At 42.4% G+C, this 22465-nt stretch overlaps 1 protein-coding gene across 1 annotated transcript in view; it reads left to right on the top strand.

Moving 5' to 3' along the window:
- The window catches only part of CACNA1B (calcium voltage-gated channel subunit alpha1 B), a 249476-nt gene that overhangs the window by 69019 nt on the left and 157992 nt on the right, over nt 1-22465 (top strand). Inside the window, exons 7-11 of the mRNA XM_074210540.1 lie at nt 4585-4688; nt 9886-10001; nt 10143-10199; nt 10831-10920; nt 16604-16813. Of these exons, the coding sequence (XP_074066641.1) occupies nt 4585-4688; nt 9886-10001; nt 10143-10199; nt 10831-10920; nt 16604-16813 (577 nt within the window). The remainder of the gene's footprint in view (nt 1-4584; nt 4689-9885; nt 10002-10142; nt 10200-10830; nt 10921-16603; nt 16814-22465) is intronic.

Below are 22465 nucleotides of genomic sequence, written 5' to 3'. Positions count from 1 at the left end.
TGGGCCTTGGGAGGGGCATGGACTCCCCGATGGCAGGCATAGCAGCAGTCTGAGACAGGCAAACCCAGTGGTGTAGGCATGAGTGGGTTCTTTATTTCTTTCTGGGATAACTGTTTCTGCTACTTCTCAAGGAGCTTTCTCCTGCTCTCCTACCCTTTCTGCCTGGTCCTCCTCACTGCCTTCGCTTCTCTTCCTCCCCCACACCTCTACCCCTACCATATGCTACCTCCTCTGGAGTCTCCTGGTACTGGTAGCTGGGTGGACTATTTATTACTGGAGTCATCTCATCCTATATTTAGTTTCTTTATTTTCAGCTATTCCTAGAATTTTCAAGATTAGTATCCAGTGTTCGGTGCTTGAGCTTCTGAGAGACTTTGTTTCAGGAAACCTAAGGAATGATGGTGCTTTCTCCCTACCCCAAACCCACTACTAATAGCCCCCTTCTGCTGACAGACTGTGCTATGGATTCATATAAGAGAGAGGGGAAGAAGCTGTGGTGCTAAGGTAATAGATACTTCCTCTGAGAATTCCTGTTGACTTAGGATTGACGACATGCTCACCTCAGTCCTGATATTGTTCCAGGGTAGGTTACAGGCCTTTCCAGGGTTACATGGACAAGGATTCTATTGCTGAGAAGGTATTAGAATCCATGCTGCTGCTGTGACAAGGATACAGGCTTAACTTTGAAGAGAAATACAGGTTTCTGCCTTGCTCTCCAAGAACTCTGGGTAGCTTCTTGTGGACCCTGTCAGAAATATATATCCCAGGCTGTACTAAGGAGGAAGGAAAGGTTGTGACAGCCCTTCCAGGAGACAGCATGGCAGCCCATTGTTACATATCTACTTCCTGAGGGTTCTGCTTCCTCACTGTCATTTGCCAGTAGGGAAAACCCCTTTGCCTGTTGGTGATCCTAGGAACCAGCTTCCCAGTGCCCAGGAAGATATAGGCATTTTCCTGGGTAAGCTGATGCATAAATCCCAGCTTCTGGGGAGGTGGACGTCTTAACTATGGGAGTTCTTAACTATGAGATGCAGTGGGCTAAACTAGTATCTTAACTAGGTCTAGTATCAAAATGGCAAACTGCTCTCAGGTTGCCTAAGGAGTGGTAAACCTGCCCAGATCAGAACAGAGCAGGTCAACATTCCATTCCTATTAGAGGTGAGATCAGGTTTGTGAGTAACTCTTAGCACTTTCAGCCTGGGTGAGATAGAAAGAATCCAGGCTTTAAAAACAAGCAGATAAAGAGTGAAAGCTCTATGATGGTAGGAATTACTTGATTTATTTTCTTTACACATCTAGTACTGAGCACAGTCTCTTACACACATGATTAATAAATGCTTGGTAAATTTCCCTCTGCTACTTGGACCCATGTGCTAACATTAACCTCTGTGTAGCAGCCTCTGCATCTCTCAATTTCCTCTCCCCATCCTTTTTTTTTTTAGGTTTGGTTTTTTTTTTTTTTGAAAGGCAATGGGGTTAAGTGACTTGCCCAAGGCCACACAGCTAAGTAATTATTTTTTTTTTCAGCTAGGTAATTAAGTGTCTGAGGTCGGATTTGAATTCAGGTGCTCCTGACTCCAGGGCCAGTGCTCTATCCATTGCATCACCTAGCTGCCCCTCCCCATCCTTCTAATTCTCATGTAAGACTAGGATTTTTTACTCTAAGAGAAGAGCTTAATGGTTGAGGGAGGAGGAAGGAGAGGCCAGGCAATCATATTCCCTTTTTGGAAGGCAGAGCTAAAGTGTTCCTCTGTAGGATCAGGAAGGAAAATAACAGAGCTATCAGTGGCTCCTCCATGCCCTATGTGATATGAAGCAAATCCTGGGCCTTCCTAGAACTGCCAGTTCCTTTTCACAAAATAGTCACCGATTCCTAGATCTTTTATTGGAAGATTGTGGGATTGATTAGGTTAAGGTTTGAAAAGCATTGAGGGAGGAAAGAAAGGAAAGAAAGAAGGAAGGAGTCATGTATTATGTCTCTGGGGCAGAGACTATCTAGATTGGGCTGTGGGTGGGGAAATGGGGTATCCTCACCAAAGAGGTATAATGAGCATATTGTTTCTTATCTGAAGAAGATGCATTTACCATAGGTCTCATAGCTGGGTATAGAAGTTTGACCTATTCTTATTGCTCCCTAGTATACACCCTCATGGACCTAACTAGTCAAAACAGGACTCTGGGGTTGTGTGGGTGGTGTAGCAGGAGGGAGAACCTTGGAGGAGAGCCCAAGTGGGCATTGTTCAATCCCTCACTCCATCCACCTGGCTCTTCCCTCACACCCTCAAGGGTTTTGCTAAGCTCAGCTGCACAAGCAACAGCCTAATTGTGAAGTTATCTTGCCTGTAAGACTGTGATGCATTAGGTGCCAATGCATTCGACACCTGTTGCACTGGGAGCCTGTTGCATGGGGCACCTGTTGCATTGTGAAGTATATGGAGTACCATAAGTCAAATGTTTGTGCAATTTTAGAATCACTGAGTTCATAGTTAGAGAAGGAAGCCAAGGGTCCGAGAGGGAATGCTTTGCCCCACATGATGCAAGTAATAGCTTGTGGGCAGTCACACATTGTTATATATTGACTCTTTAAATCTACCAGTCTTCCAGTATTGAACTTAACATGTTGAACTTGACCCAGGAAAAGGGTGATCCTTACTCTGAATGCTATATCCAACCTTTGTTGGGAGTAGCCACTTTAAGGGCCTTGATGTCCCTTCCCCTGGAGAGACAAATATGAAGTATTAAGCCCAAATCAGATTCTGGGCAGGTCTAATTTAGAGATCGTGCCTTTCATGCGGAATGATCTAATGACAGGATTTGGCGAGAAAAAGGCATCACGTGCCTGGTGGAGGGAACAGAGACAGGCAGGGACAAAGGCGATAATGAGGATCTTGGCTGTCCTCTCCCTGCAGCCACCAAAGGAACCAATTTCCACAAAGAAACTTTAACAAAAGACAGCCCCTAAAAATAACCAGTGAAGTCTGTGATGGACCCACCCTCAGTGTGGAGTTTTACCAGCAGGTTCTGAGCACATCTCTTCCTTAAATCCCCAAGCCTTGCATATCTGTGTATCTGTAGGGGAAGGGGAGAGGGGACAAGAGGAGGTCAGCCCTAGCTCTGCAACAAGCCAACCTGAACCAGGATCAGAAGCCCGGACCAGGCTTGACTTGTCCAGGGCAAAGTGCTGACCATGAGTCCTGAGGGAGAAGTTGAGGGCAGAATCTGGTGGTATCTGGACTAACTGGGAAAAGAGATAATTTTGAATCTGACAGTTTAGGGGCCAAGGGCAATATGTCAGACCAGGCTAGGTGTTCCAGCAGAAATAGGATCCCAATATACAGAAAGAGATCTGGGTTGGTAATTTGAGCAAGAAATCAGCAAGGTATTGTTCATCTTCTGATAGAGAGGATGGATTCTAATATGCAGAATGAGGCAAGGTTTTTGAATGTGGCCAATGTGGAGATCTATTTTGCCTGACCATGCAAACTATTACCTTGTCAAGAGGTAATGGTGGAAAGGGGGAGATGGGAGAAAAAAATTGTTTGGTAATTGAAAAATATTTAACTAATTAAAAAAATAAAGTGAAGAAAGGGGAAAAAAAGAAAAAAACAGCAAGGAATAGAATTTGGAGAGACATCTGGATGTCAAGATCCAAAGTGGGTCTAGGATAGACTGCCAGGGTTAAAGTCAGAAAGACTCATCCTCATGACTTCAAATCTGGCCACAGACACTTAACAAAAGTGTGATGTTGCACAAGTCATTTAACCCTATTTGCTTCAGCTTCCTCATCTGTAAGCCTGGAGAAGGAAATGACAAGCCACTCCAACATCTCAGCCAAGAAAATCCCAAGTGGGGTCACAAAGAGTTGTAAATGACTGAAATGACTGAACAACAACAAGACCTATACAGAAATCAAACAATTGTGTTGACTGGACTCAGACTCACTATTGGTCTCTCCCCAACCAGTCATTTGTGAGGGTTATTTTCCTTTTCTCTGACATGGGGCACAGAAATAGGGTAAATAGTTGGTCTCCCTGGGTGATGAGATCTGGAGTTAGGATGGAATAGAAGGAGAAGCATAGCAATGAGGTGAACAGTATTTCTTAGCCTGGGTGTTGAGGAACCACAGAATTGTGGTGTAGAAATGCTAGAAACCACCTATCCTGCCCTGTTTGATATGATCCTGTTTGTTCAATCCTGAGTTCAGGAAAAGTCAAAGATAGGGGAGAGCAAGGGAGGGGAGGCACAGGAAAAGGATGAGCCAGCTTTCTTACCCAGGGACAGGGTAATTTCTAGAGCAGAGGTTCTTGGGGTCTGTGAACTTTTAAAAAATTTTGTGATAATTATATTTTAATATAATTGGTTTGTTTTGTAAGTCTCTGTACTTTGTTTTATGCATTTAAAACCATTATTCTGAGAAGGGCCCATAGATTTCATCAGACTACCAAGAAGCTTAAGGATATACAAAAAGGTTAAGAACCCCCTCTTCTGGAGGGTGTGTGTTAGGGAGGGTGTTGGATAGTTTGGGGAAGAGTGTCTAGTAGCTATTCTATCTCCAATTTCTTATTCCTTTCCTGTTACTTCTAGACTAATGATGCAGCAGGAAATACCTGGAACTGGCTTTATTTCATCCCTCTCATCATCATTGGATCTTTCTTCATGCTCAACCTGGTTCTGGGAGTGCTCTCAGGGTAAGATGGGAAATGTTACCTCATGTCCCAAGATATTCTCTTGGTAAGATGGGGCCATGTAAGGTCAGGAAGCTGGGGGCTCAGGGGAGTCTTGGAATCAAGCAGGATACACAAATGTCACATTAGTGGCTGAGGCTCAAACACCAGCCCAGTGATTTGCAAAGTACCTGGGACAGCTAAAAGCTTTTAAATCTGACAGCCTTGAAAGGGAGGAGAGGGTTCCCCAGACCCTTCCTTAACTCTTTTCTCCCCAGGCTCAGCCTGGAAGGAGGCCTGAAAAGAGGGCAATTGAAGCCCCACAGTGGCCTGGATTGGCCTCCCCGGAGGTCCCTGTACTGTTCATTCAGGCGCTGCTGGGCTCATGTCATACGTTAATATTTAATACTGAATTAATATTTGATGCCTTGCACCGGGAACTGTGATTTCACAGTCTCAGTGGAGACTAGGCCCACGCAGCAAGAACTCTTAGCTTCCCCCCCTACTCTCTTAAACTCCCCCCCCTCCTTTCTTTCCCCTCTTTGCCTTTCCCTTGGCTCTGAATACTGTTTCTCAGCTTTATCTCTGGACACTTCTGTCTCCCAGAGCCATGATATTCCCCCAGTTCTTCCCTCTGTTCTCCAAAGCCATAGAGCCCTTAGCTATTCCTTTCTGTATTCCAAATTCATATGTATTATGATTATGAACCTCTGGTTGTGATTCTCTGCCCCTGACCCCCTCTCTCCCCTAGATGGATAGGTTAGGGATAGAGTTGAGAATAAGGGGGACAGCAAATTGTGGAATCAGACCAGACTCTCCAAATATAGACCTGGAAATGACTGACCTGACCATCAGAGTCCCAGTGGGAGATGTATTCTTCCCTCCTTGACCCCCAACCCCAGTAGACTGGACCCATTTATGATCTCCCACCCTGGATCCTCCTCCAATAGGGGAGGGAGCAAGGAGGACAGGAATTTGGCTTGACCAGAGAGATTGGGAATGCAGCCTGTTTTTGTATTTTGTGTAATCAGACCACTTCTAAGTCTCCACTGTGTGCTGTGTAGAAAGGGGTTTAGAAAATGACAGGGAGAAACATTGTGTCCAGTTTTGTCTGAATGAAGTGTGCTCTCACTGCCCTCATGGCCTTGCTGACTAACCAGACTTTGTGACGGCTCTGATGCAGCTGGGGCTAGGCAGATGAGTAGAAATAGGTTGAAGGAATATTTAGAATTTAAAACCCAGAAGTGTGGAGACAATGACTATAGTAATTCCAAATTCTTCAGGCCATTTCCTGCTTTCAGTGATTGTGGGGGCATTTTTGGAATTATAATCTATAATGCCTTCTCTTGGGGAACCTGAGTCAGAGAGGTCTGAGGATGATCCCTGAGCATTCACTTAGATCCAGATTAATTCATCTGGTCATAGATAGGAGCTGGTTTAAGCCCCATTTCATATAAATGAGAAAACTGAAGCCCTGGAGAGGGAAGGTAACTGACTTGAAGTCAAATATGTAGTAAGAGGTGGAGTCAGGATTCCAACTCATGTTTTTTAACTCTGCTGTCCCAGTATCTTTCCACTGTCTCAGTGGTTTATTGTTTATAGGTCCTATTTGCACCCCTTTAAAGGTGCAAGACGCTCTCCCAGAAGAGGGCCAGTTTGTAGAATCAGGGTAGACATTAACTGTCTCAAGTCTTATTGTCCTGAAGGGGAAATTAAAGGGGTCAGAGTTTGCCCCAGTCTCCTAGAGAGACTATTGGAGATGATTACTGGGCACTTCATGGGCTCTTCCCTCAGCTTCTGCCCACATATCCAGAGCTGCTGTGCAAGTCTGGAGGGTGGCTCTTTTTGTGATCTATCTCCTGGGCAGAAGACTCTGAGTTATGCTTGGAAGTTACTTTGAGAGGAGAGATTAGATACAGACCCTAGAAGGCCACCACAGGCATACACACTTGCAAGCTGATGAAACATTATCACAGGAGCAGGAGCAGCCTGGGCCTCCTGCAGTCTGAGGCTGACATAAAGGGCCCACAGCACGGTTCCCTGGTACCCAATGCCTGCAGGTGGCCTGGTGCTTTGATGTCTGGGCTTCAAAGCACAGGGAAGGATCAGGCTTTGAAAGGATATAGCATCTTTCTTCTTTGTTCCTAGGGCTCCACAGACATTTTCTTATTAATCCTTGGGGCTTCTTGGTAAAAGTAGGAGGCAGTTATAGTTAAGTACATTTCACAGATGGAGAAACTGAGGTCCTCAAAGTAGAGTGGCTCACTCATTGTGGAGTCAGAGATACAACTAATTTTTCTGGTTCTTTTCTTGGCTCCTGAGTCTAGGCTTTTAAGTTTTCAAGTCTAATTTTAAGATGGCAACTTGTGCTCCTCAACTGAGCTCTGTAGCTAGTCAACAAGTATTTATGGAGTGCTTGTGATGTGCTAGTCACTGTTCTAAGCACTGGGAAAACAAAATACAGAGACTGTACCTGCTCTCAAGGTACTGACATACTAATTGGAGAAGACAAATAAAAGGAAGCAGAAAGTGTATATGGGTGGGAAGTGGATGATGACCTGGACAGAGTGGCATGTAGGGAGATTGTCTAGAAATTCTAAAGTGAAGCCTGAAGAAGAATGAAACAATACTGGAGGTTCTAGGTGCAGTCTTCTAGTCAAGAGAGGTTCCTGGGATGGAGGGTACATCCAATGTGTAAGTTCTAGGGCTTGAAGGTGTTTTAGGATGAAGAAGTTTCTGGGGCATTCCAAAGGAAGTCTGACATGTAGCCAGAGAGGGTTAAATATAGACAGCACTCCCCTGGTATACCACTCACTTCACTTCAGAGTAATTGTTCCCATCTTTCAAGAAGATGTTGAAACTCACCAAATAACACAAACCTCTAGATTCTGCATTTCTTTTTTAAAGGAACTAAGCATCATCAATGACTTCTCCTTTTTCCCTTGGGAGATATGGGGTTCAGGGGAGAAATATAAAATGCCAGTGCAGATGTGGGTTGGGGAAGATCTCCAGATAACAAACTAAAGGTCTAATTGAATTGAATCTATACTGCTGAGGACTGTGGCGGCAGAGATCAGAACATGACTGAAACTAAAGAAGGTATAATGGAATAGTGAATAGAGGTTTGAACTCGGAATAAGAAAAGTTTGGGTTCAAAACCTGCCTCAGACACTATTTATTTATTTATTTTTAGATTTTTGCAAGGCACATGGGGTTAAGTGGCTTGCCCAAGGCCACACAGTTAGGTAATTATTAAGTGTCAGACCAGATTTGAACCCAGGTACTCCTGACTCCAAGGCCGGTGCTTTATCCACTACGCCACCTAGCCGGCCCTCTCAGACACTATCTATGTGGCCCTTCTCTTTTCCTCAGTTTCCTCTGTTGGATGAGATATTAAGACTCAGGTGGATTCTAAGGAGACTTCTTCCAGCCCTAAGCCTACAACTAGAATTCTTCACTGTGGTTAAGGATTAACATATGCCTAAGGTAAAGAGCAGCTATGGAGTCAGACTTGGGGCTCTGTGGCCAATGTTGAAGAATCGGTTTTTGTTGAGAGTGAGTGTGTGACTTGAGGATGTGATGGGGTTTACTAGGAAGTCTATGGTCAAGATGTTGGAGGCTAATTTATGACTGGCAATAGTAGTCATTCTGACCTGGGTGTTCTCTTAACTCCAGAGCTAAGGTCAAGAGTCAGTATAACTCTGAGGTTAGAGGACAGCATAGGTCTAGTACACCTCTCTCCCCAAGGGTCAACTCTCCTCCCCACTACCCACCCCTCGCTACATCCCCCCGCCCCACTTTGTGTGAAACTTCTAAGGAATGCTGCTTGAATCCTAAACTATCTTTTGCCTTGGGATTCAGAAAACTGGATAGCTTTAGCTATGGAGCTTTCTTTTCTGGTTCTGACTGGAGGGAGGCAGCTCCTCCTGCCCAGAGAGACTAACCAGGCAGACTTCAGCAGCCAGGACATGACCTGGGGATCTGAACTCATTCCTGCCCCAAGACCAGAAGATCAAACAACCTTTTGTCTCCCCAGAACAGTGTGAGAATACTGGACACCAAACCCAGGGCCTTTGAGGTGATGATGACAGGAGGTAGAGAGAAGTCTCTGTTCCTTCTGTTTCAATCCCTTAAGTACTCTATTTATCTGGGCCTCAAAGGTCCTCTTGTATAAGTGGGGAGTATAGTAACTTCAAAGGGAAGTCATCTCTGGAGCCTTTGAAATCCTCTCATTCCTGCTCATCTCCCCACAATACCAAGCACCCCAACCACCTGCCTGCTCTGTGACTATCTGGTCTTTCTGAAATTTCCCTGTGGCATTTTTGTTCATAGATCTCTTTCTTCATCTCACATGTTTCTTATTTAACATATCTTTTTTCTTCTTCCTCTCTTGATTCCTGGTTCTCTCTTCAAACCCAATGTCTAGCTCAGTAACAGCTGAAGGACAATCAATCAACCAGCAGGCTGAGTTATATTGTGGAAAGATCATTGACTCTGGGTTCAAATCATGCCTGTGATGCTTAGTAGTTTTGTGACCTTGGACAAATCATTTGACCTCCCTGAATCTTCTGTTTGTAAAATGATTGGATTAGATGTCCTCTGAAGTACGTTCTATCTCTGGATCCTTGTCTTACTACTTATGACCTATAAATACAATATTTCTTCCTTTATAATCTCCCACTTCTCTGGGACAAAGGAGGAGGTATTTTCTAGGAACATTAGGGTAATTTTTACCCCATGGAGTTCTCTTAGAGCATTTCCTTGTCACATCAGGAACTAAATGGATGAGAATGTGCTGAAGTTGTTCTGTGATTATCCATACTCTTTATCTTTAGGAAGGAGAAGCTTGAAGTGTCCTACCTCAGGAGATCCTAGTCTAGAAAGGGAAATTTGATTCACGAACTTAGAGAAAGAACCTCCTATAATGATTGGAACCTCAAGTGAAGAAAAAGGAGCTCTGATGCCTTCTCTGATCTGATAACTGGGTGACCATGTGATATGTCATCAGTTCCTTTACCTTCTTATCTATAAAATGGTCATAATACTTGCTCTGCCTCCCACACAGGTTTGTCATGAGGAAATCCACAATTCATAAATCTGAATGTGGTCTAGGGAATGTCAGTGGTTGTCTATGATGATTATCAGACCTGGGGAGGCATGTGGTTCTTAAGACCCAGCCAACTTGGTTTAACCACTGTCCTTCCCTTGATCTCATCCTCAGGGAATTTGCCAAAGAGAGAGAGAGGGTAGAAAACCGCCGGGCCTTTCTAAAACTCCGCAGGCAGCAACAGATTGAACGGGAGCTTAATGGTTACTTGGAGTGGATCTTCAAGGCTGGTAAGATGTTTACTCTCTCATACTAGGTCAAGGAACTGCCATCTTGGGTGGTAGGATGTCAAAGGAGGGTCAGATATGGGCTTGTCTATTGGGGATCACAGGATTTGTTCCTGGGTTCATTGCTGCTGTCTCCCCTTCCAGAGGAGGTCATGTTGGCAGAAGAGGACAAGAATGCAGATGAGAAATCTCCTTTGGATGGTAGGTGACTTTCTTGTTTATTCTTCTCCACCCTAAGGGATCCCAGGTGTGCTTGTTTCCACAATGTTGGTAGGCTCATCAGGGATTGGGCCCCGTAACCATCCATGTCCCTTTCCTTCTCTCCACAACTCCCATCCCACCAGAGTCCTCTGTGTAAGTGATATTATTTTCCTTCTCCTGGCCTCCTCCCTGTTCCCCTTGCTCATAAGATTCATCATCACAGAATGATAGAGCTGGAAGGGCCTTAGGGATTATCTCCTCTAACACCCACCTTTTGTTGATGAGAAAATTGAACCCTAGAAAGGTCAAGTGACTGACTCAAAGGCACATGGTTAATAGTGGAAGGACCATAATTGAGAAAGGAAAGCATTCAAGGTACTAGGGAAAGAAACTGGAGGTTGATGCTAAGTACAAGTTCTGGCCCTCTGAGGTCTTGGCCTATGTGGCTGTGATTCTGATCAAAGGAAAGAGGAGCAGGAATGCCAACAGGAAAGTTCACTAGCACATAGTAGGCTCTTCACAAATGCTTGTTGACTGATTTGATGATAGCATCTAGGGGCCTGGGATATTCCCCTGCTGTGCTGCTCACTGGGACTGTTTCTCTCCATTATCTCTACTTTGTTTAAAGCAGTGCTGAAGAGAGCAGCCACCAAGAAAAGTAAAAATGACCTGATCCACGCAGAAGAGGGGGATGATCGCTTTGCAGACCTTTGTTCTGTTGGTGAGTCCAGCATCCTCCTTGCTCATGGCATGGTGACAAGAGAAGAGCTTGTGGATGCCTCTGTGGGCTGTAATCAAGCCCTATAGGGTTTATGCTGACCCCAGTTTGCCTTTACTTGACTCTGAGGAGTTTCTGTAAGGCTTGGACCAAGACATCCATCAGAACTGGGGCAAATTCATCATTTGCACGATGATGATCAGAGTTTCAAACAAAGTTTTCAGGAGGATCCTCTTTGCTCACTCAGGAGGGCAGCCTAGGGTGACAGATGGCTAGCAGGTAACTGGTCAATCTAAGCATCATAAGCACTGATCCTTTAATTGGTCTGCATGGATAGCTTTCAGGAACTATTCATCTCTTCCTGTTCACCAGTCTTGCAGTTCGGAGAAACTGTGTAACATCATCCTAGGTAGAAATCTATGTTTGGGTTGATGAAATCACCAGGTACATCTCAGATCCCCTTCTTTCAACAAACATGTGTTAAGTAACCACTGGATACAGAGCATTGTGCTTGACTTTTGAGAAATATAAGGTTTAGGGGCGGCTAGGTGGCGTAGTTGATAAAGCACCGGCCTTGGAGTCAGGAGTACCTGGGTTCAAATCCGGTCTCAGACACTTAATAATTGCCTAGCTGTGTGGCCTTGGGCAAGCCACTTAACCCCATTTGCCTTGCAAAAAAAAACCCTAAAAAAAAAGAAAAGAAATATAAGGCTTAGGTAAGATATGGGGTCCTGTAGTCTAATAGAGAGAGATAATAAGTAGAATATATAATATTATATGCTGAGTGAAAAAGAAAGGCAAAATGTTCTGTCATTGCTATGGGGGAGATCACTGCCAGTGAGGGACACAAATCTGGAGAAGTTGGTTTGGTTTTAAAGGATGGGTTAGAATTCAACAGGCAAGGTCAGGGAAGAAGGGCATCCTAGGTGTGGGGAGCAGTGTGAGCAGAGGGACAGAAGCAGAAAAGCAGTGACTTTTCAGGGACAGTTTGGCTAAAATAGAAAAACATAAATAGGAATAATATGAGGGGCAGCTAGATTGCTCAGTGGGTAGAACACGGACCCAGGAGTCAGGAGGACCTGAGTTCAAATCCAACTCAGACATTTAATAATTACCTAGCTGTGTGACCTTGGGCAAGTTACTTAATCCAATTGCCTTAAATAAATAAAATTTATAAAAATAAAAAATATAGGAGTAATATGAGGGAAGACTGGAAAGAAAAGTTAGTTTCTGATTGTCTGAGTCTGAGTGCCAAGTTTACAGACTGAAATGAAGTCTGCTATATTAAAGGGACTGTGCTAGATCAAAAAAGGAGACCATCCATGAGCTTAAGGAACTTAAATTCTACTGAGGGAGCAGTGTTTATACTGTACATAGATAAATACTAGATAATTTAAGGGGGGAGTGGGAAGGAGGAAGAAAGAGAAAGAAGTCAGAGGGAGAGAGGGAAAGAGAGAAGAGAGAGGGACAGAGGGAGAGAGAGGAGAGATAGATGAGAGAAAAGAGAGAAAGAAGACAGAGAGAAAAAGACTCAGAGGGACAGAGACAGAGACACAACACAGAGAAAAAGAGAGACTAGAGAGGGGACAGAGGGGAAGACAGAAGAAACGAGAGGAGAGAGAGAAAAAGAGGAGAGATATAATAGATGAGAGAGAGAAGAGAAAAAAGAAAGAGGAGACACATAGAAAAATAGAGAAAGAAAACTGAAGAAGAGGGAGAGACAGACACACACACACACACACACACACACACACACACACACAGAGAGAGAGAGAGAGTTCTCTAAGAGGGAGGATGAGGAAAAGCTTTTGTATAGGAGAAAGCACTTGAAAAGAGCTTTGAGGGAAGTAAGGTGAAATGTGGGAAAGGAATGCTTTCAAGAATTGAGGAAACAGGGGAGACTAGGTGGCACAGTGGATAGAGCACTAACCCTGGAGTCAGGAGTACCTGAGTTCAAATCTGGCCTCAGACACTTAATTACCTAGCTGTGTGGCCTTGGGCAAGCCACTTAACCCCAATTGCCTTGCAAAAAAAAAAAAAGAAAGAAAGAAATGAGGAAACAACCCCTGAAAAATCTCTGAAGTTTGAGGTGGAAGATGAAATGCTAAGTTTAGAGAAGTTAGAAGGGAAGGAATATGAAATAAGTTTTCAGAGATAATTGGAGTCAGATTTTGGAGAGCCTGAAAGTACTGGACTTAGGAGTTGTACTTTGTTCTAGGGGCAATAGGGAGATACTAAAGATTTTTGAGCCAGGAGTGATGAAGTCAGAGCCATGCCTCAGGCTTGGAGAGTCACTGAAGATTGTTGATTAGAAGAGTGACTTGATCTGATTTATATGTAAGGAAAATTATTCCTGCAGTGCAATGAAGCATGTATTGGAGGGATCAGAAAGTGGAAGCAAGAGCTAGATCTGTTGTTTAGAAGTTCATTAGCCCAGGTGGATGAAAATGAAGGCCTATAATTGGATGGAGATTTTAGGTAAAAGAAGAAACAGATGTGAAAGACATTTCACAGGCAGAATCAACAGGACTTGGAAAATATGAAATGAGGAAACACTTGTGGGCCAGGGCTATTATGTGGCCCTTGAGGAATTCCATTCCTCACCTTTCCTGATCTTAACTTGAGATAGAGATTATGGGTAATTTTTTTTTTCAAAAAATGATTTTTGAGAGTACTCAGTCTAGATAGGGGAGAGGAGAGAGCCTACTGAGGTCTATCTTCTGTACCTGCAACAGGACTCTGGGGCTCTGACCACATTCAGATCCTGATCACAGTCTAGGCCCCCCCTAGAACAGGGATCCCCCCACCTCAGTCTTGTGACAGAGGGGTGCGCTTGTGGTCATTCACAGACCAGGAGGGAGGATAGAGCTTCACACACTGAGATCTTTGTGGGGGGGGTGTCCCAATAATACTCAAAAGCTCAGGAAGCACCCCAAGACCAGGCACAGGCTGGGGAAATGAGTAAACAGAGAAAAAAGAGGAATACCATTGAGAAATACTTTGTCTATGATACCAAGAAGGATCAAAATACTCAGTCAGAAGATGAGGAAGTCCAAGATCCTGCATCTAAAGATTCCAAAAAAAAAACCCCACCAGAAATTGGACTCAGGCTATGATAGAGCTCAAAAATGATTTTGAGTTCATTTATGGAAAAAGTAAAATAAAGTAAAGCACTGAGCATATAAAATAAAGAGCTGCAAAGGAGAGGGAGGGAAGGAGGGAGAGAGAAAGAGAGAGAGGAGAGGAGAGCTTGGTGGTAAAGTAGATAGAATCCTGAGCCTGAAATCAGGAAGACTCCTCTTCCTCAATTCAAATTTGGTCATAGACAATTAACTAGCTCTATGACCCTGGGCAAGTCACTTTACCCTGTTTGTCTCAGCTTTTGTCATCTGTAAAATGAGCTGGAGAAGGAAATGGCTAGTATCTTTGGCAAGAAAATTCCAAATGAGGTCACAAAGAGACATGACTGAACAACAAGAGACTAGAGAATTTCTGAGTTCATCCCCTAAGGGGCCAAGTCTCCAAATGTGGTTTCCATCCAGTATGGGTCCATAGCCTTCAGCTAGGCCTTCCCATGGGGAAAGCATTGACCTTTTACCTCCTGCTCCAAGGAGACTCCAGTCTTGCCACAAGACTAACATAAATCTGAGTGCAGACCCAAGCAGGAAGACTCCCTGCCCAGACTAACTCCTTTTACTTTGTCTTTTTAAAGATAGTAACCACTACCAATGCTTAAGGAGACTTCTATTGCAATTAAGGCTTAAAACACCAAGAAGCAAAATGGTGACTATAGAGCATGGGGTTCTGGACTGGGAGCTGGAAAGATCAGCCTGTCTGAGACACTTACTAATAATGTGAACCTGGGCAAGTTACTTAACTTCTCTGAGACTCAATTTCCTAATCTGTAAAATGAAGCTGTGGACCTTGAAAAGTGTCTGAGTTCCCTACAAACTTTAAATCTATGATCATATGCCCCGTCAAATGTTTATTTCAAACCAGCCATGGCCCAAATGCTAGATCTGACCCATGCTTCCTATCATACAATTTTATAATCTCACCAGTATTTTACATGTTATTAATATTATGTACATAGTTTCTACTAATAGTAGGGAAGGGTTATTTCATCACAAATTGCTAATAGGTGGGCAGGGTTGCCTTGGTTACTTCCTTATACAAACAATTTGGCTTTCCATTAGGTGTGGTTAACCAAGGCAAAGATTAGAGCACCTGTTCACTCAGTTTCTGCTTTTTATTTAAAAGCATAATACTTTGTTAGGAAAATTAAGCATAATTTTTTTAGTTTGTACATAGGAATTAAATAGTATGGTTAAATAGATTATAATTTAGAGCAAGATTTAAATCATTAGAAACCTTAGTCAAATAGGTACCTTTCCCACTAATGGTTAACTGTTACCAATCACTGCTTAATTGATCCTAATTTTAAATATGGTTTAATAGATTATAATTTAGAATTCTAGTTTTTTAATCCTAGACTCTTATATGCTACATTTTTAACTTCCTGATCTTTTATAGCCTTGATCTTGATACTTTTAGTAGACAGCTTTTCTAAAGCAGATGTGCATCTCTGGTTTTAGTGCTTATACTTTAGGGCTTCAGGGCAGCTTAGTGTCAAAAAGCCAGGTAGATTTTGTTTTATTACAGACTTAAATTCTCTTCCCTTGTGCATCCACTTCCTGTATCTAGCCTTCATAAGAAAGACCCCCAGCTGCTCTTCCTCCCTGTTCTCAGTTTCTGTTTCTTTTTCCTGATGGCCAAGCATAAAGAGGGAAAAACAGTGTGATGCCACTGCTGTATGTGAAAGCCTCTGATTGTCTGTCTTTATCTGATTGGAATGGAGTAATTTTCTGTCTTCTTCTGACTGTGTTACTCCAATCTTCTCTTCTCCCCCCCCCCCCCAACTTCCTCTCAGTCCTGAATTTGCATATGGTGCATAAGTTTGTTCATAAAACACTAAACCTGCAGTCTTTTCTGCAAATTAGCCTGGGAATTTCTGATTTGAGCCAAAGAACTCCTCTTGGCTTGGTGATAGAACTTTTCTGGTGCAATCTAGGATGCTGAGGGGAGGTGAAGAAAGGCATTCAGACAGAGGATCAGTTCATGAAAAAACTCAGAAGGCAGGAAGGAGTGAATAGATTGTATCCAGGCACTAGACAGCACTTACTGATTTAAGGAAAATATAGAAAATAAAATTGGGGCGAGCTTTGATGTTTGAACCAAGAAGTTTGAACTTTATCCTATAGGCAGGAGAGTACCATGTTGGATCCTAGATTAGAAGAGTGACATGGATCGACTAGGGCGTTATGAAAATTATTCTGTCAACCTGAACTTTATGGAGAGAGACTTGAATTCATCTTCCTGAGTTCAAATCTGGCTCCAGATATTTATTAATTGTGTGACCCTGGTGCAAGTCACTTAATCCTGTTTGCCTCAGTTGTCTCATCTGTAAAATGAGCTGTTCCAGTATCTTTGCCAAGAAAACCCTAAATGGAATCATGAAGAATCAGAGTTGGAAGAGATCTTAGAACATCAAGGTTTATATCTGGAAGGATCTTAGAACATAATTTGTCAAAGCTTAAAGAGGGAATAGCATAATGTAGCAAGTAAGGATAGATAATGACTGACTGGAGATGCATGTTGATTGTGCCTTGGGTTCCTCCATGTCCAGGTTCTCCATTTGCTCGAGCTAGTCTGAAGAGTGGGAAGAATGACAGCTCCTCCTATTTCCGGAGGAAGGAAAAGATGTTTCGCTTCTTCATCCGCCGCATGGTGAAAGCTCAGACCTTCTACTGGATTGTCCTCTGTGTTGTAGCATTGAACACGCTGTGTGTGGCCATGGTCCACTACCACCAGCCCCAGGGACTCACCAATGCTCTGTGTATGTATGTGGGCTATGCTCACCTCTTCTTTCCCTTCTTCTTTCCTCCCTCCTTATCTGAATGTGTCCTACCTGTCCCTCCTCATCCCTTTCCTCTTTCTTCCTGTTTCCTTCTTTCTCCTTACTTTCCTTCTTTCTGAGTTCTGGTCTAAACTTTAGTTGTCATGATTAAGGTGTTCAGACTGGGGAGAACAGGGTGGGGCTCTAAGTGAAAGGGGGGTGCATACCTTCCAACCTAAAATACTTTGTGCTCTAGCTTACCCCTGAGACCCTAGACCAAAGTTAGGTTCAGGAAACCAGGTAATTTCCAGGTCAAAAAGCTAGAAGTGTTCCAGAGAGTCCCTATCCTCTAGTCACTGCATCTCCAAACTGACCTCTGGATTCTGTTAGGCCAGGGGTGAGTTGGAATTAGTTTGAAATCAGACCACCTTCAGCAGGAGGGTGGGGTCCTTCTTTTATAACAGCCTCTGCCTTAATGGCAGGAGGCTCCCTGCTGCCAGCTGGTCTCACTCTTTTTAAGATGCACATTCTTTAGATCCAGGGCAATAGGAACAATGAGTAGGAGGCTGAGAAGAGTAAGGAAGTAAGAAACAGTAAGAAGAAAGAGGAGAGAGTTGTATGATGGTGTTATATCTCAGGTCTTCATAGAGAGGATCCATACTGCTCTTGTCCACCTCTTTCTCCTATGGCCCAAGCAAGCCAAGATGGGAATAAACTTAATAATTATGTGGGCAATGACCCCTTCTTCCTGTGATACTTGAAATCCCAGCCTGGAATCGGATTCTGAAATTTCATTATACCTCCCTCTGCTGATAGCTGTGACTTTCAGTTCTTCCTGGTGATATTTATTATTATTATTAATCATCATTGTCACCATTATTATTTATTTAAAGGCCCCTGATTTTTCATCTGGAGAGATCTTAGTGACCAGTCACTTCATTTGACTCCCTCATTTTGCAGATGAGGATACCAAGAGAGTTTAAGTTGCTTGTCCAAGGTCACAGAGCATCTAAAGGATGAGTTCACACAGCATAAAAGTGAATGGGTTCAAATCAACTTTCTCAGGCTCCAATTTCAGTATCCTCCCTTATTCACTGTACCACATTACTTCCAGAGCTACACTTATACTATGAAGAAACTATAGAAAGCCAACAATTCTCAAACTTTTTGGTTTTAGGACCCTTTGTTCTAAAAAATTAAGGATACTACTGGGATGGCTAGGTGGAGCAGCGAGTAGATATAGCCACCAGCCCTGGAGTCAGGAGGACCTGAGTTCAAATGTAACCTCAGATACTTAATAATTAGCTAGCTGTGTGACCTTGGGCAAATCACTTAACCCTATTGTCTTGCAAAAACCAAAAATAAGAAAAAATTGAGGCTACTCCCAAAGAACTTTTAGTTATGTGGGTTATATCTATTGATATTTGCCACATTGGAAATTAAAACCTATTTATTTTAATATATTTTAAAATAACAATAGGTTAATGTAAATAAATAATGAAAAAACATTGCATTTTCCAAAATGAAAAATTTAGTGAAAAGAGTGTCATTGCTTTATACATTTTTGCAAATTTCTTTAATATCTATTTAGTAAAAACAGCTAGTATTCTCCAATTTGTATCTTCATTCAAATTGTTATAATTTGTTCTATTGATTGAAATATATTTTATTATTATTATTATTATTATTATTATTATTATTATTTGGTTTTTGGCAAGGCAATAGGGTTAAGTGACTTGCCCAAGGTCATGCAGTTAGATAATTTTGATGGAAAAATATCAATAAAAAGGGACTTCACAGAGATATGGAATTGGAAAAGGGAGAAAAGGTGTAAGTATTTTAGGGGGGACAATTGCAATGGATAGAGCACTGGTTTTGGAGTCAGGAGAATGGGAATTCAAATCTGCCCTCAGATGATGATGTCATGGTCTTCTCTGAGAATGAAGGAAAACATTATCATTAAATTTATGAACTTGTGGGCCTCCTAAATGGGTCTAGGTCCCCTGAAAGGATCTCAGGATCCAGGAATGAGGACCACACTATTGCTGTAATACATAGAGAAATAGAAGTGTACCTTTGAGTTTGTCTTTGGGTTGAAATGGTAAAAATTGTCAGTATTAACACCTGTATTAGTATATGACTGGTAAATTCTAGGACAGACTGCACTAGTGATAAGAGATAAAGCTGGAATGAAGGTGGAGGCAGGCAATCTGGGAAAGCACCTGTTTAGGGTAATATGAGGAGGGTGGTTGTTACCAGCAGGTGAAGAATTCTGGGAATGAGGCCAGAGGTAACAGGTAGAAAGTGTGGAGGCAGGCAGTGGACTTTAGGAAGATCTAGTGGTTGAGGGGTGGATAAAAGTTTGGCATTAGGGAGTCTAGTGTCGGGGTGAGAGAGTAACCAACCTCAGACTCTAAACATGACTGGATAATGAGTATGATAGCTGGAAAGATTGATAAGTCAAGGACCTGGGAAGGCAACCATGGGAGGAACTTGGGAATGAGAAGTAAGATGGTGTCCCATTTACTGGAAGGGGTTTGTAGGATAAGGGTTTGGTCATAGGAAATAGGTAAGAGTCCTATTTTTTTTTTTTGCTAGGCAATGGGGTTAAGTGGCTTTCCCAAGGCCACACAACTAGGTAATTATTAAGTGTCTGAGACCAGATTTGAACCCAGGTACTCCTGACTCCAGGGCCGGTGCTTTATCCACTACATCACCTAGCCGCCCCGGTAAGAGTCCTATTAAAAGGACCAGGGTGCACAATTGGAGCAGACCCAGCCAGATTTTCCTTATATTCCCTTGGCTTTATGTTGGCTTGTTTCTTGTTCTGGGCTGAGCCTGGGGGCTGTCCAGGAGGCGGGGTGGGAGGAGAATGGGAAGGGTTGGTAAATGGACCCAGCTGGGGGACTGGAGGGATGTGGGGACAGTGAGCCAGGATGGTCATTAGAGAAATAATAGGCTATTGTGCAGAGGCAATTAGAAATCATAAATTTAGAACTTCTTCTAGCTATTCAATTTCTGGAAATTTCTCAGCTTTTAAAGGGGGAAAAAGACTTTAGATTTCAAACCCTGTTGGGGAATTTCAATAACCTGGTTATGACTTGTGGCTGAATCCTGAATAAACTTTGCCTAATGAAGGGATGGAGGTTAGGGGGACAGTTTATCAGGTGTTAATTCACTTATTTCAGAATTCTTTTTAATTCAAGGAGCATTTACAAAATGTTTGGTATCTGTGGAGACTTATGCTAGGTGGGAGGAGAAAAAGGGTTTAGGTTAAAATCCTCAAGGCTGGGTGTGTGACAATTCAAATAGTTATATAATGCAAACTAGAGCATGAGGAGGGTAAAATAGGTTCTATGTGAGGTCTTGGTGGTCACTCATTAAATATGAGGTATGGGGGGGTGGGGAAATAGGGCAGTGTCTAAGATGAAACCCGATTTTTGAAAATAGGAATCAGAATGTTAGGCATAAGTGTCAGAATTAGGAAGGGGTTGGGGGGGTGAAGATAATAAGCTCAATTTTGAACATGTTAAAGTTGATGTGTCATTCATTAGAGCCAGCTATATTGTCCAGTAGATAGAGTGTTGGTCCTGGAATCAGGAAATCTGAATTCAAATTTGATTTCACACAATTATTAGCTGTGTAAATGTGACTCTAGGCAAGCATTTTAACCTCTGTTTGCTTCCATGTCCTCAGCTGTAAAGTGGGGATAACAGTAATATCTATCTCCCCAAGATGACTATAAGAATAAAAATAAGAAATATTTGTAAAGCATATTGCAAATCTTAAATCTCTGTTTAGATGCTCCTGTTTATTATTGGTGTTTCACCTTGAGTTTACTATATTCTATCAGCAGTAAAGATGTGATCTGGAACTGAGATCTCAGTATTAGAAGCAGAACTTGTGTGGTGGGAATAACTGAAGCCATGGAAATGAATAAAATTGATTATCAAGGGAGAAAATGTATAGAGGAAAACTAGGAACAATTTAACCTAAGCCTAAGGAGAGGAAAGTGTTGAGACAGAGCTGCTGGTCAAAAGCACTACATAATGCAGAGAAGTCAAGGAGAATGAAAATGAAAGAAAAGGCCTTTGGATTTGGTAATTGGGGAAATTAGCAACCTGGGAAAGAGCAGTTCCCACCGAATGGTAGGGGTCAGATAAATATGGCAAGAGAGAAGAAACAGGAAAATAGATAGAGTCATCAGATACACAAGATCAACTTCAAGAAATTTGGCATTGAAGGAGAAGAAGGGGGCAGTAACTATGAAGAAACTTGGGAGTTGAGGTGGCTTGATGGGTTTGAAGTGTTGAAGGGGGGAGACTGAGGCTGTGAGCAGAAGCAGCAGGGCAGGTAGTTATTGTATTATTTTTGAATGTTTTAACTCCTGACACAGCATTAAGGCAGGCCTTGGACAGACTTAATTCCTTAACTTAAAAAAAATTTATTGATATCTTTTGTTTTTATAGCAGTTTCATTTCCAGCTGTATCCCTCCCCCTTTTCCTCCTTCAAGCTTGCTCTTGTAACAAAGAATAAAAAAGAAAGAAGAGGGAAAAAAGGCAGTTTAGCAAAACCAAACAACCCCTCAATAGCATCAGACAATACATACAATGTTCCACATCCCCCCCAACCCCAGCAAAAGAAGAGAGGGAGGTGTGTTTTCTCATCTGTTCTCTGGGCTCCAACGTGGTCATTATAATTACACAGTGTTCAGTTTCATTTTTTTTTTTTTGTTCTTTCCATTTATATTATTGTCGGCATTGTGTATATTGTTTTCTCAATTCTGCTTATTTCACTCATTTAGGTTTCTGGTATTGAAAATGGAAAATGCCTTTGAATTCTGAAAACTTTTATGAGAGACTCAATATTCCTATATCTATGTCTATTCTGTCTCTATCTCACCTATATCTACAACCATTTCATCTATTTCTTTCTCTAGCTTATGGACATATGGGGATTGGAATGGGTTAGGAATCTCGAGATAAAGTTACTCCTTTCACAAAAACGAGTTGACACCTTCTCTTCAACCTATCATCTTAGAAAGTTGAGTAGAATACTGAGAGATTGGGGGACTTAGCAGGGTCACACAGACAGCAACCTCGGGGTTCAAGGATATTTCTCTATATATTATGTCATAAGACTATGTGGGTGTCTCAGACTATAGTAAGACTGTAAGCAACAGAACAGCTGCCAATCTGTCTTGGTAGAGGGTGTTTCCTCATTGGGACTTTCTGCAAGAATGAAACCAAAGCCCTCCTCCCCCAAAAAATGTGTTCCTATTTTTTTTCAGCTTCTTCCAGTATTCAGAATGATCATCTCACAAGAATGGCCTATCATTGTTCAAGAGAGGTCATTCAGTTTATGACTACTGATCTAGAGCCTACTAGGTGTCAATCCCCCTAACAGGTGCAATTTCTGCTTGCAAAGAATTTATGTTATAATGGGGGGAAGACAAGAAAAACACCTAAAATATGCATAGAATCAATATAGTTTTTAGAAAATGCCCTTGGCTGGGGTGGTCTGCAATCTAGCCTCTTCTATAACTAACTAATCCTATCCTAATTTAAATTTTAAAATACAGCTTTAAAAAGCTTAAAATTGTACTTTGGGTCACCAATAAAAATGAACACACATATGTAGACATATATTTA

The sequence above is a fragment of the Macrotis lagotis genome, chromosome 1, assembly GCF_037893015.1.
Source record: "Macrotis lagotis isolate mMagLag1 chromosome 1, bilby.v1.9.chrom.fasta, whole genome shotgun sequence".
Taxonomy (NCBI): domain Eukaryota; kingdom Metazoa; phylum Chordata; class Mammalia; order Peramelemorphia; family Peramelidae; genus Macrotis; species Macrotis lagotis.
The sequence above is the reverse complement of the archived record's forward strand: the minus strand, read 5'-3'. Positions and strand labels throughout refer to the sequence as shown.